Source organism: Saccostrea echinata, unplaced genomic scaffold, assembly GCF_033153115.1.
Source record: "Saccostrea echinata isolate AGI-Se365-2 ecotype Australia unplaced genomic scaffold, CSIRO_AGI_Sech_v1 ptg000056l, whole genome shotgun sequence".
In the NCBI taxonomy this organism is placed as follows: domain Eukaryota; kingdom Metazoa; phylum Mollusca; class Bivalvia; order Ostreida; family Ostreidae; genus Saccostrea; species Saccostrea echinata.
The window spans coordinates 3450942-3463440 of record NW_026889805.1 but is presented as its reverse complement, the minus strand read 5'-3'; the positions used below and the strand labels follow the sequence as shown (position 1 = coordinate 3463440).

The 12499-nt window shown below is 34.5% G+C and overlaps 1 protein-coding gene across 15 annotated transcripts in view; it reads left to right on the top strand.

Moving 5' to 3' along the window:
* Positions 1-12499, top strand: part of LOC133173831 (rho guanine nucleotide exchange factor 11-like) — a 64352-nt gene that overhangs the window by 11786 nt on the left and 40067 nt on the right. For 13 of the 15 annotated variants that reach the window (XM_061308895.1, XM_061308893.1, XM_061308891.1 and 10 more), the window contains exons 4-5: positions 1592-1641; positions 4393-4450. In XM_061308895.1, coding sequence (XP_061164879.1) covers positions 1592-1641; positions 4393-4450 — 108 coding nt within the window. Of the gene's footprint in view, positions 1-1591; positions 1642-2956; positions 3059-4392; positions 4451-10710; positions 10842-12499 lie in introns of those variants that run through there. The other 2 variants (XM_061308899.1, XM_061308898.1) reach the window with 2 other exon arrangements.

The window sequence follows — 12499 nt, the reverse complement described above, 5'->3', positions numbered from 1 at the left end:
TAATGTAAACTATAAAGATTTTTTTCAAGTTTAATTCATGAAATAAAAGTTTAAAATATGTGTAAATAACTGGACCAAAAAAACCCTGAAAATTTTGGAATCATGACAGCCCTACAAGTGGTACAACAAGTATTTTTTAATCTCTATCATTGTGGGTTATTGGCCCTTTGTTTTAATTTTGACACTTTCATTTGGCAAACAGAAAATTATGGCACATACTTTGCATGTATACAAATAAAATGTATTATTTTAGCTAGATGCAAATTCAACATTTTCTGTCTAACCTTGGCCATAACTTTTGAATGGTTGATGCTAGAGCTTTCATATTTCATTTGTATATTTCTTGTGACAAAACCTTTTGTTGGACACTATTAATTTTGACCTTGAATTTCGAGTTTGACCTTCTTTTGAAAAACTTTAACCTTGGCCATAACTTTTGAACAGTTGGTGCTAGGGTTTTTATATTTCACATGTTTATACCTTGTGACAAGGCCTTTCCTTAGGTAAATACACTTTTGACTCTTTGACCTTGATCTTTGAGTTTGATCTTCTTTTGAAAAACTTTAACCTTGGCAATAACTTTTGAACAGTTGGTGCTAGGGCTTCCATATTTCACATATTTTTCTTGTGACAAAACCATCCCTTGAGTACAAACAGTTTTGACCTTTTGTCCTTGACCTTTGAATTTAAACCTATGTTTTAAAAATTTACACATTGGCCATAACATTTGAAAGTTAGTGTTCGGGTTTTCACTTTTCACAGGTTTATTCCTTGTGACAAGACCTTTCTTTTGGTACCAACATTTTTTTATCTCTTGACCTTGGAGTTTGACTTGCATTTGAGAAACTTGAACTTTTGCCATGAGCTGCCATATGGGGGCATAAGTGTTTCAGAAACATATCTTGTTTTTTTTTTTTAATTAAAAGAAAATCAGCATTAATCATGTTAATATGTAATAGATTCATAAAATTGTTGAGAAATATCTACTTGTGCAGTAGTTGAAATATTGACATATATTGTTCGGTGACACTGATACCATCACCAGTAATGATGGTAACCTTTTCTGTGAAAAGGCACAGTTTCTTAAATTTGTAAACATTTTGTTTGTTATTTATTCATATTTTTGGGAGGGGAACATTTGGGTATTGTATGAAAATATTGCGTAAATATTCAGTGCATACTATGTGTGGACTATATGATTTGGTGCACATGGTATAATCACATGTGTTGCACAATATTTAAAATTGCTGTTGGGTCTTATTCATTAGTTTTCATCAATCTGTCTGTAATTTGAATGGTACACTTAATTAAAAAGAGAAGTTAATATTTAGGCTATAGGATCACCAGCTCTGATAGTAAATCACAACCAGTTTGTTGGTATTCCTGAGGCAAATGCTTGGCATATTACGCATTTTACTTAACAACTGCATGTAATATATATCTTTTTATACACCTGACTATTTCTGATTTGTTTTCTTTTTAATCAGGATATTATATGAAAAAAAGCCTCATACACACAAATTTAATTTATTGTCAAAATTTTGAAATGTTAATTTAGAAAGCTAATGACTTGAACTTTTGTGTTTTTTAGATGGGGCTGCAGAGAGGGCTGGAGTGAGGCAGGGTGATCGGATTTGCAAGGTAAATCACAAAATATTTATAAATCCATTGTAAAAAATACAAATAGGGGTTCTTTTCATACAAGGTGAGGTTTAATGATGCTATAACCCAGAGATTTACATATGATGTAATTGATATATAATTTTACTTTTAGCCCAGGTATGAATTTTTCCAGTCAGACATTACATACAATTTCACATACATGGACATGTGATTTGTACTTTGTCTCCCATTTAGATCATTAAAATTAAGTTTAGATGTGACTAACCAGCCTTAAGTGTTCATATTGTTTCAAATTTTAAAAAGATAATGTTCGTTACAATTGACACAGTCACCAGTGTCTGGTAGTGGGTACAAAAATAACCCTTAACATATGGGGAATAAAGTCTGTCCGTAGTATCTCTGATCTGACTTTCTTTTATTCCATTCTTTTTGAAATTGTTTGCCTTTCATGCTTATATAACATGCCATTTCATGTAGTGCCAAGAAATGTAAATGCTGTAAACACAGGTTTTATATATTGGGGTTACTGCCCATTACAAATACACAGGATTGAACTGACTAAAATGAAAGAAAAAAATTGGGAAATTTTATGAACAGTTTTTTTTTTCTGATTACGGTTTGTTATCACTATAAGGTACAGTGTTTTAGTGCTATAAATGTCTTCTTATAAACTTCAGAGACATCTTTTGATTTTATTGAAAAAAATTCTATGTTTGACCCTAAGTTGAAAAACTGTTTTTGATTCCTAACATTTACTGCTGTGGACATTACCTCTATGATGTATTTATACACAGAGCAGGATGAACAGATGCTATTTTATCTCAACATACTTGTCACATTACTGACTTCCTGTGTGGAAGGAACTGTAACTCCTCCAAACCTTTTAGAAAAGAGGCCCACTGTGGGTTTCACAAAATCTTGTACATAAGCGTGTAGGTAGGCATTGATCTTACCTGTAAAGTTTTAGATTACACATAAAACATCTTCAATAGGGATATAAAATTTTAGGGCAGGTGTGCTCAGATTTTTTATATCTTCATGGATTTTAGATGAAGCTATTTCATGTTGAGCGCTGTATGTCTAGAATCTTCTTAGTGATGAGTAGATTGCACTGTCAGGAATAACTAGAGGTACACAGTTTCCTGGCACTGGTGTGGGTGTAGTTTTTCACTGTTATTTTGTGTGTTCCCTGTTACAATCGCTTCCTGGTCACCTTTGTGTAGGCTCATTCAGTCAGCTGATAACCAGTAAGAAATTATGTATCACACCCAAAATTGACTACAAAGTCAATCAAAGAACAAACACAAGCTATACAGACTGAAAGCCATTAGTGTTGAAGATGTGAATAATGTGATGATTATAGGAAGAAAGTTGCAGTAGTTTGTGGTGAGATATTTTGTACTCCATACAAGTTCAGGGAAATGTTTGTGTGCATGTAAGTTATGATCGTACCTTTAATACTCTTAGATTTTTGTAATATTAACTAAGAATTCTGACAGAATGCAGATAATTGGAGATATATATATAGATAGATAGATATATTGACACTATTCAAAATCCACTGAGCAGCCAAGAGGTGAAAGTGCTATGGATTAAGAGTACCATCTTCTACAGAATCTTTAATTATTATTTTTTCTGTATTACTGCCTCTACCAATGACTTATAGATATATAGATTGTGTGTGTGAGAGGGTGTGTATTTGTGTATGTGTGAGGGTGTGGTGTGGTGTGGTGCAGTTATAATTGATTTACAGTGTGATATTGAGTACTGGAAGTTTTTCTATCTTTTTGACTGATTTTGCAACTGATATTGTGAGCGTTTTCCCTGTGTAGTGTTTATAAAAATCAGTAACTTCCTCAATCACCTCAAACTTTCCAACAGAAGTGCTGAGGACAAGAATAAAACAGGGGCATTTGCCAAAACAAAATATAAAAAAAAACCAAGTGCATTTCTAATCTGAAAATAGAATCATTGTATCCAAAATTTCAAGGATTTTTTATCCTGTCTGGTGTTTGATAATGAAGCCATTGTAAGGTGTTAATAAATGTCAGTCAGAAAGAAAATGATGTGGGAAATACACTCCTCCATGGTGTACACATGTACACATAAATGTTCAATATTCATGAAATTTATAAATCTCAGTTTATCAAAATGATTAAAGAATAAGCCAGTTTGGTTTGGTATTATGTTTGGGATACATTTATCAAGTTTATGTACCAAGTGATCCTGAGGTTGGTATGGTAAGTAGTGTTGATAAGAATTGGCTGGGTTTGGTTGGAAACCACCTCAGTTTGACCGGTCCTGCCAATTACTGGCAATGATGTGGAAAAAACCTCTTCCCCAAGGTCAGAAGGTCAGGCTAGAGGAATATGTTTGTTTGTTTTGGCCATACAGTACACACATCTAATCCCCAGAAGATTTGATACATTATAGCTCAGTAATTGTACATGAAGGTATACTCGGGGAATCTTTAGTTTTACATAAGCATGTGTGTGCCACCATCACTTGGAAGTCATACATCAGTCTTGTCTTACTTTTGACTATATGCTGTCACTTCTAAAACATCAAGTGTCTAAAACAAGAAAAGACAACTCATCATATGAACTAGTCATAAAAGGCCCTGGTGTCGTTGGGGAAATTATTCTGAACAATTTAGCAATGACTTCTTCCTGTACATGGAGTCTCCTTACTTTTTATTTTAAGTACAATTTAAGAAGTGTTTATCAATTGAAGATTGGAAATGTTAAATTTTGTTATTTTGATTTTTAGGTGAATGGGACACTGGTCACAAACTCAAACCACTTAGAAGTTGTGAAACTTATTAAAGGTAAGAAGAGGTCAAGAAATGAGGACGGACTACTGACAAATATATGTTAGGATTGACACTTCATGTACAAAATGTATCACTACCAAATTATCTGGAGGGAATGAAGGTCACGGTTAGATAGGAGACGTTAAAAGTTATTTTTGATGATAAAGTTTATTTGTAAATATAGCTGGTGTTCATTGATAGTGGACATAATTACCAGGAAAATATTGATGCAGGGGGAAGCATATCATTTTGATTGAAATCGGAGTTTACATAGGACTCCTCTTATTATCATTTTTTGATACTTTCAATACATTTGGTCTAGAATGGACTAATTAAGACATATACACTGCTTCTCTGTGCACTGTAATACAACATGAAATGCGTCTCTCTTATATGACCTATCTCAGTGCAGATGAGGTATTCTGTTTCATACATGTTCTTGAAATCTTTGGATTTTTTTTTCAATTACAAATCATCTGGAATGGTCTCTTACATTATAAGCATCACTTTTCTCAGAGATATTTTGGAAAGGTATTCTGGATACAACCAACATTTATTTTGCATGTGACCCAATTATTAGTCCCCTACCGGTGAAACCAAAGGGGACTATAGGTTTCCTCTGAGTCTGTCCGTCCGTCTGTCTGTCTGTCCATCTGTCCCACTTGGTTTTCCGCACTTTTCTTCTAAACACTTGCAGATATTGAGCTGATTTTTGGTATGCGAGTGTATCTCGATGAGTTACAGATCAAGTTTGCATTTCATTCCGCTTCAATGATTTTTGACGGAATTACAACCTTGAAAATTTTTCAGGGTTTTCCACACTTTTTTTCTAAACGCTTGCAGATATTGAGCTGATTTTTGGTATGTGACTTTACCTTGATAAGTTATAGATCAAGTTTGCATTTCGTTCCGATTCATTGATTTTTGACGGAATTATGGCAATTTCAATTTTTAACGGGAACCAGATTACACTTGCCAGTAGGGGACTAGTATTGCTAATGCAATACTTTCAGAATGCTTGTTTCATTGTGTATTTCTATCAAATGTTACCAAAGGTAGCTGGGAATTGATTTCAAACTGACAAATTGGGGATAAAAGTTGTTGTAAATAATGGGTGGTAAACAGTATAATTGTGAATAGTGGTTGGTAAACAGTATAACAAGGTCAATATGAGGATGTTTTTTTGTGTTCCTATTTTTAATGCATTTCTTCAGTCTACTGGAATCACTGCCCCTGGGTTGTGATGCAAGGGTAGGGGGTGATCATGCATGGGTGGAGTCTTGATGCATATTACAGATGGTATTGGTATGTCATTGGAAATATTCCTGTGACTGTTAAGGCATAATTTTTCTGCACGTTAGTTTTTATGGTATGCAGGTAATATACACTTAGAGAACTTAAAAAAAAAAAACTTCCAGGTGTACATCAGGTGTTTAAACTTGTCACTATAAGTAGTACTATAGGAATTAGTTTAATATATATATATACTGCCTGTATTCTATAATTCATAGAACCAGCTAGTCTGACATCAAAGGCAACAAATGTGCAACCATTAGGCAGGCCTAGCTTCTTGTTGATAACTCTCTCCCATCACTTTAAGCCATCATCAAGGATGAGCTCAGCCAGAAAATTATGGCAGACCATCAATCTTAGAAAAAAGGGGGAAAAAACTCGCAAGTTTGGAGGGGAGATGTCAAGGTCATAGGTTTCATTGACATTGAAATTGACTGATTTATGTACCAGTAATCTCATTAGCATGCTGCAAGTAATTCTACATAGCATATTCCCTCAGCCAGTTTGGCAAACTTATATAAGCAATCAATTACAAAAGAAATATAGGAAACTGAAATGTTGAGGTCCATGTTTTTTTGCCCCTTTATTCTAGAAGTCTAGTGGAATTTCAAAATAGTGGGGTTTATAGTAATGCTGTTCAATATGTCATCACTTCGAAGATGATTTTGTTGTTTTATTATGCCCCCGGATCAAAAGATCACGGGGGTATATTGTTTTTGTCCTGTTTGTCCATTTGTCTGTTTGTCTGTCTGTCTGTTGTCAGTTTTAACCTTGCCCATAACTTGATTGGTTGGAGCTATGACTTTCATATTTCACATGTGTATTCCTTGTGACAAGACCTTTCTTTGGGTACCATCATATTTGACCTTTTGACCTTGACCCTGGAGTTTGACCCACTTGTGCAAAATTTTATGAGACTTTAACATTGGCCATAACTTCTGAACAGTTGGTACTTGGGGTTTCAAACTTCACGTGTGTATTCTTTTTGACAAGGCCTTCCTTTGGATACCAACAACTTTGACCCTTTGACCTTGACCTTGGAGTTTGACCTACTTTTGAAAAACTTTAACCTTGGCCATAACTTTTGAACAGTTGGTGCTTGGGGTTTCAAACTTCACATGTGTATTCCTTGTGACAAGACCTTCCTCAGGATATCAACCTCTTTGACCCTTTGACCTTGACCTAGGAGTTTGACCTACTTTTGAAAAACTTTAACCTTGGCCATAACTTTTGAATGGTTGGAGCTAGGGTCTTTCATTCTTCACATATGTAATCCTTGTGACAAGACCTTTTTTTGGATTCCAACCACTTTGACCTTTTGACTTTGACCTAGGAGTTTGACCTACTTTTGAAAAACTTTAACCTTGGCCATAACTTTTGAATGGTTGGAGCTAGGGTCTTTCATTCTTCACATATGTAATCCTTGTGACAAGACCTTTTTTTGGATTCCAACCACTTTGACCTTTTGACTTTGACCTAGGAGTTTGACCTACTTTTGAAAAACTTTAATCTTGGCCATAACTTTTGAATGGTTGATGCTAGGGCTTTCATACTTCACATATGTAATCCTTGTGACAAGACCTTCCTTTGGATACCAACAACTTTGACCTTGACATTTTACTTACTTTTAAAAGACTTTAACCTTTGCCATAACTTTTGAACAGTTGCAGCTAAGGCTTTCAAATTTCACAGGTACAGTGGACCTTCAGATATCCGGACGCCAGATATTCGGACGCTTCAGTTTCCGGACAATTTTTAATGGGAATGAAAATTTTCTACGTTATTTTGTCTCGTTTAACCGGAATTCCGCGTTCCGTATCCGGATGGTCTTTTTTCACCACAAAATGAATTTTTACGTTATATTTTGGTTCATTTATCCGGACGATAATTTTTCAACTGGTCTGTCAAGTCTGCTCAAATTTCTTGATCTGGGTGTTAATTGTTGTAAAAACACTGGTCTGGCTGTTTGTTTAAATGATGATCACCTGCGACCTGTTATCAATGGCTTGCGGCAAGGTTAATTGTAGTTCGATAGGTGCGCACGAGACACTCGCTTCACTAACATGGTTTTGATACGTATTAATTAAGGAAAATAATTTTTAAGTCTAGGATAATTTTTCGTAGTCGGCAAATATATTTCTTTTACTGTTAGAATACAGTCGTAACATGGGTTTATATATTTATCAGTGTTTATAGACATGACATCGGAGTTTTTATATGCACAGTATTTTGTGCGCAAAACGCATTCTATGATTTGATGACATTTATAAAATCACTTTCAGAATTACACAATCGTTAATACGATCTCGCATTGGATGATTACGATTAGCGATCGTATACATATGCAGATTATGTCACATTAAGCATTGATAGGCGTTCATATTAAATAAGACTCTACCGACAGTACTGTACCGACATGGCTACTAGGAGAAGACACTGGGAAGTAGAAATAATTAATGTGACCATTTAAACACGTTTTTTCCCAATGACAGATGTACTTTTTTTATTTATTCAGACAAGTATTGAATAGTACTAACTTATATAAAAGTATTTAAACAATAAAACATATTGATATAAAGCAACATTCTTTACGATTGAAAATGGTATGAAAGGCCATATATAACTAAAATCAGCGCAATTCAGGTATCCGGACGCTTCACATATCCGGACAAATTGACTGGGAACCAAAGCGTCCGGATAAATGAGGTTCCACTGTATATTCCTCGAGACAAGACCTTTCTTTGTGTACCAACATTTTTTATCTTTTGGCCTGGATTTTGACTTGCATTTGAGAAACTTTAAATTTCGCCATAAGCTGCCATACAGGGGCATCAGTGTTTCACAAACACATCTTGTTTGGAATGTTTTTGTTTTGTTTGTTTTTTACACTGACTTTATAAGTGGCTATCATGTTTTTTTCTAAGCTAATGAAAATGCAATAAAGTTAGTGTTTTCCCTTTATTTTAAAGTAAAACGGTTAGAGATCAATTGTAACAGGCTATGGGTTGAGGTTTATGACAAATCTCAATGGCCATTACAACAATTAAATTTTGATTTTTTTTTTTTTAATTTCAAAGCAGCATTTTTATCAATTGAAGTGGTCAATTTTGGCCGGTAGCTGGTTCTTAGGGAAAACACTGAAAGTGTAAGTTGAGATATAAACTTTAAATGCAATGATGTGGACGAAGAAATACCTTTATGTATTGTACATGTTTTATGAGGCTAATATGCAAACTATGGGTGGAGTAGTTACAGTGTAAGATACTTAAGGACGTATTGTTTCCAAACAGTTCTAGTAACTAAATGAATCTAGCAGGAATTTGGGAATTAAGATTTTTGAAATAGTTGGTATGGAGGTAAAAATTTGGGCAAACAATTACAAGTGTCTGTTGTTTAGAGATTCGATGAATTCTCTTCCATTTGACAATGATGATGAGAAATGCAGACCCCCTTGAATTGGCTCACGGTTTTGAAGGAACTGAATCTTTTTCCAGATCTTGTTTACCTATCTCTTGAGCTGAACTTCCTGTGTAGTACTGCTGCCATTATAGGCTCTCTTGGCACAGACTATATATTGCTGATTTTTCAGATAAAGGTACTCCACAATCTGGAGAAATGTTGTACTGGAATAGCTTATATTTTCTTTCCAAATTGAAGTAGTCAATATATACATTCTATCAGGCTATTTTTGATATTCACAAGAAACATTTTAGCTTTCTTCTTAATTTTTTTTTAAGCTGATGCTTTTCTTATGCTACCACTCAGTGATTACAGATGTTTACTGTAAATGAGGAGGAATATTAGATCTGGTTTCCTTGTCTATTTGGTTTTTTTCTCCTATTATTAGTTGTCTTATGTTTACATTTGTCATCCAGGCAGTGTAATTGACAGAACAGACCAGAAAATCACCCTTGTGTTCATGACAGTGAAACTAAGCTGTAAGGACCTCTCCAGTATTCCTATATATACCTCTGATGTATGGCTTTATGAAAACCTCAGAGGTGGTGTAAATTTTCTGATCAAGTTCTCCATCTCTGTGAGGCAGAGCTTAGAAATCTGCAGCTTTAATGGTTACAACCAAATCATTATCTTACAGAATTCAATTAGATTTAGATTTTAATCAGCAGCATATTGTCTTTGATAAACTAATGATCTGTCATTCATTGGAACAGTATGGACAGATATAACATGGGGACAAATTGATTGTTTTATTCCTATCCATTTCTGGGTTTGATAGAGAAAAACCTGGTTTATACAACTGTATACATTGATTTTTCTGAGTATTGAGAGTGCATGGACAACTTCATGGTCATAATTCAACATTCCACCTAGTTCAGGGTTAAAGGCAAAGACTGGGGCATTTATTTACAGAAATCGTAAAAACATGACATTGTATTAAAATATAATAAAAAATGTACTTAAGTTTAAGACCTCCGAATGGGAAGTAAAGTGAGTTATAATTTGGTTACATTTATCTAAACGCTGCTAGAAGTGCACTTTGACTGTCATTAGGGAATGCTGGGATAAATGATAAGGCACTACGTATATTAAAAAAAATTATCCTTGAAAATCAATTTATAAGTAAATTAAAGAGGAAATGTAGAAGGAAACAAATACAAGGCCTCAAAAAAATCCATATCTCACTCATAAACCTGTACAGACACATATGGTGTTACGGAACTCCATCCATGAAATGTGTTCATTTCGTCTATAATGTAGAATGATGTTTTAATGAAAATAATTTTTCACTTGAAGTATAACCGATGCAGGAGTAATTGTTAAGCAGTATTTCTCTCCATGCCTCGCCTTGTAGGTGATCATCGTCTTACTGTGGCAGCTTATCAGCAGCAGAGGTAGGTAGGCAGCAAATATTGAAACAGACTATGACTCTCTGTGCAGAGCTCTCATATTGTTCCTACTGCAGACTGTTGTGGGGGAACTCACCGTACACTCTCGCTGGAACATTTTCCTTCTGATCATCATTTCTTTTTATGTATCTATATTTATGTGTTCTATAATTCATGGAGTTTTTAAGTGTGTAACAGGATGTGTTAGGAAATAATTAGTGAGAGTTAAAGATTGTTAATTAGCGGGATGCTGGAAGACTCGGAAGGTAAGCCTTGTCCAGAATCCAGGTGTCGGTATAATTTTTAAAAAAAACTTCTTTTTTTTACCTGTACATTTAGGGCATCCATTTCCTAAGCAGGTGTATGAATATTTGGAGGGAAAGATATTTTTATTTTGTTGATGAGTATATTTTTTAGTTGTTCCTGTTTGACATAGTCTTGTGATATGGACTAGTTTATATATCATTTGTTATAGGTAAGACAAGAGAAGCTGTATACCTGATTCTACAGTGTACAGTTTATAATTGTTTTTGCTGCTGAAGTGATAGAGAGGCTCTGGAAGTTTTGTTGATGAAAATAGAAGCACTAGAGAGACTGGAGGGTTTGTTCTAGGCTTTCCTCAATCTTATCTCTCCGAGTCTTGGCACTCCACAGCATCAAACAAGGCAGCCTCTGCCTTCAGCATTTTTTAAATAATTTGGTTTTTAATCTTCCAATTAGATGTGTTTATTTTTGTTTGCATTGTAATCCATTTAGCAAGTGGTTAGCATTATCTTTCTGCCAAAAATAATAATACCAAAAAAATGTTATAAATGATCATTAAGAATTCTTAGAGGTATGCCGAAAGAATCAGATTCTTGTAAACAGGTGACTTGCAGAATGTTTCCAAAACATGAACAGTTTTGAAAGTAAAAAAAAAAAAATGAAACTGGAGAGTAATTGAAAATTCATATCACTATCTTGGAAGTATTCAGAAAATCTGTGTGATTGATAGTGAGGATAATGGGAAATTCTTGTCTGAACATCACCTGGTACTCTCCTGATACTCCAAAGTATTTCTTGTCTTCTGAGAACATCAAGATGGTGATGACAAAATAAGGACAAGAGGATGGCCATTCTTTACATGTAGGATCTGAGAACACTAGGGCTAATTCTCAGCACAAACCATCATGGTCTGATATAAAAAAGATTTCCTTCTTATTTTAATTGATCTTCACTTATCAGTTTGATCATATAACTGTATGGAATGTGACAGGTGGTTGGGGAGATGGGAAATATCAACTAGCAAGTGTACACACGTGTGTGGAACAATTCTCCGCCTCTTGAAGATGTTTTATTCTCGTTTTCAGTATCTTGAATTTCAGTATTATTGATCTCCAAGACATCTGTGTACTTGGGAGGGTTACTTTTGGTGTTGTTTATGTGGTTGAAGAGAAGACTAAGTGCAAACATACTACAGGAGCTCCCAACATGATAACGTTACAGTTTATTGATGAATGCAATCATAAGAACAGTCAGCTATAGGGAAGAGGTGTCCCTGGTCAGTTAGTATACATGAGTATCTACCAATACAGACATGCTGCTTGTCCTTCAACCCTTTTATAAGATTTTTTATGGTGAATTAAGACCCATAGTTTCTAGGTGTCTCTCAACAAGGTTCAAATTTCTGCTTCATGTGATGTCAACATTAACAAGATAAAGCCAGATATAATCTTTGTGAAAGAAAACTGAATATGCTTAAGGTACATTGACCCTCTGACAAGAGAGATAACTCTCATGGGGTTAAATGAATATTATTCCTTTATAAGATTGTCAAGTAAAAGGGCAGTTTTGAGCAACATTTGCCCTGTTAAAGTATGTTGCAATTGTGTGGATTTTAATTATCAATTAGATTTCTTTCTGAAAATCATTAGAAGTAAAGGAA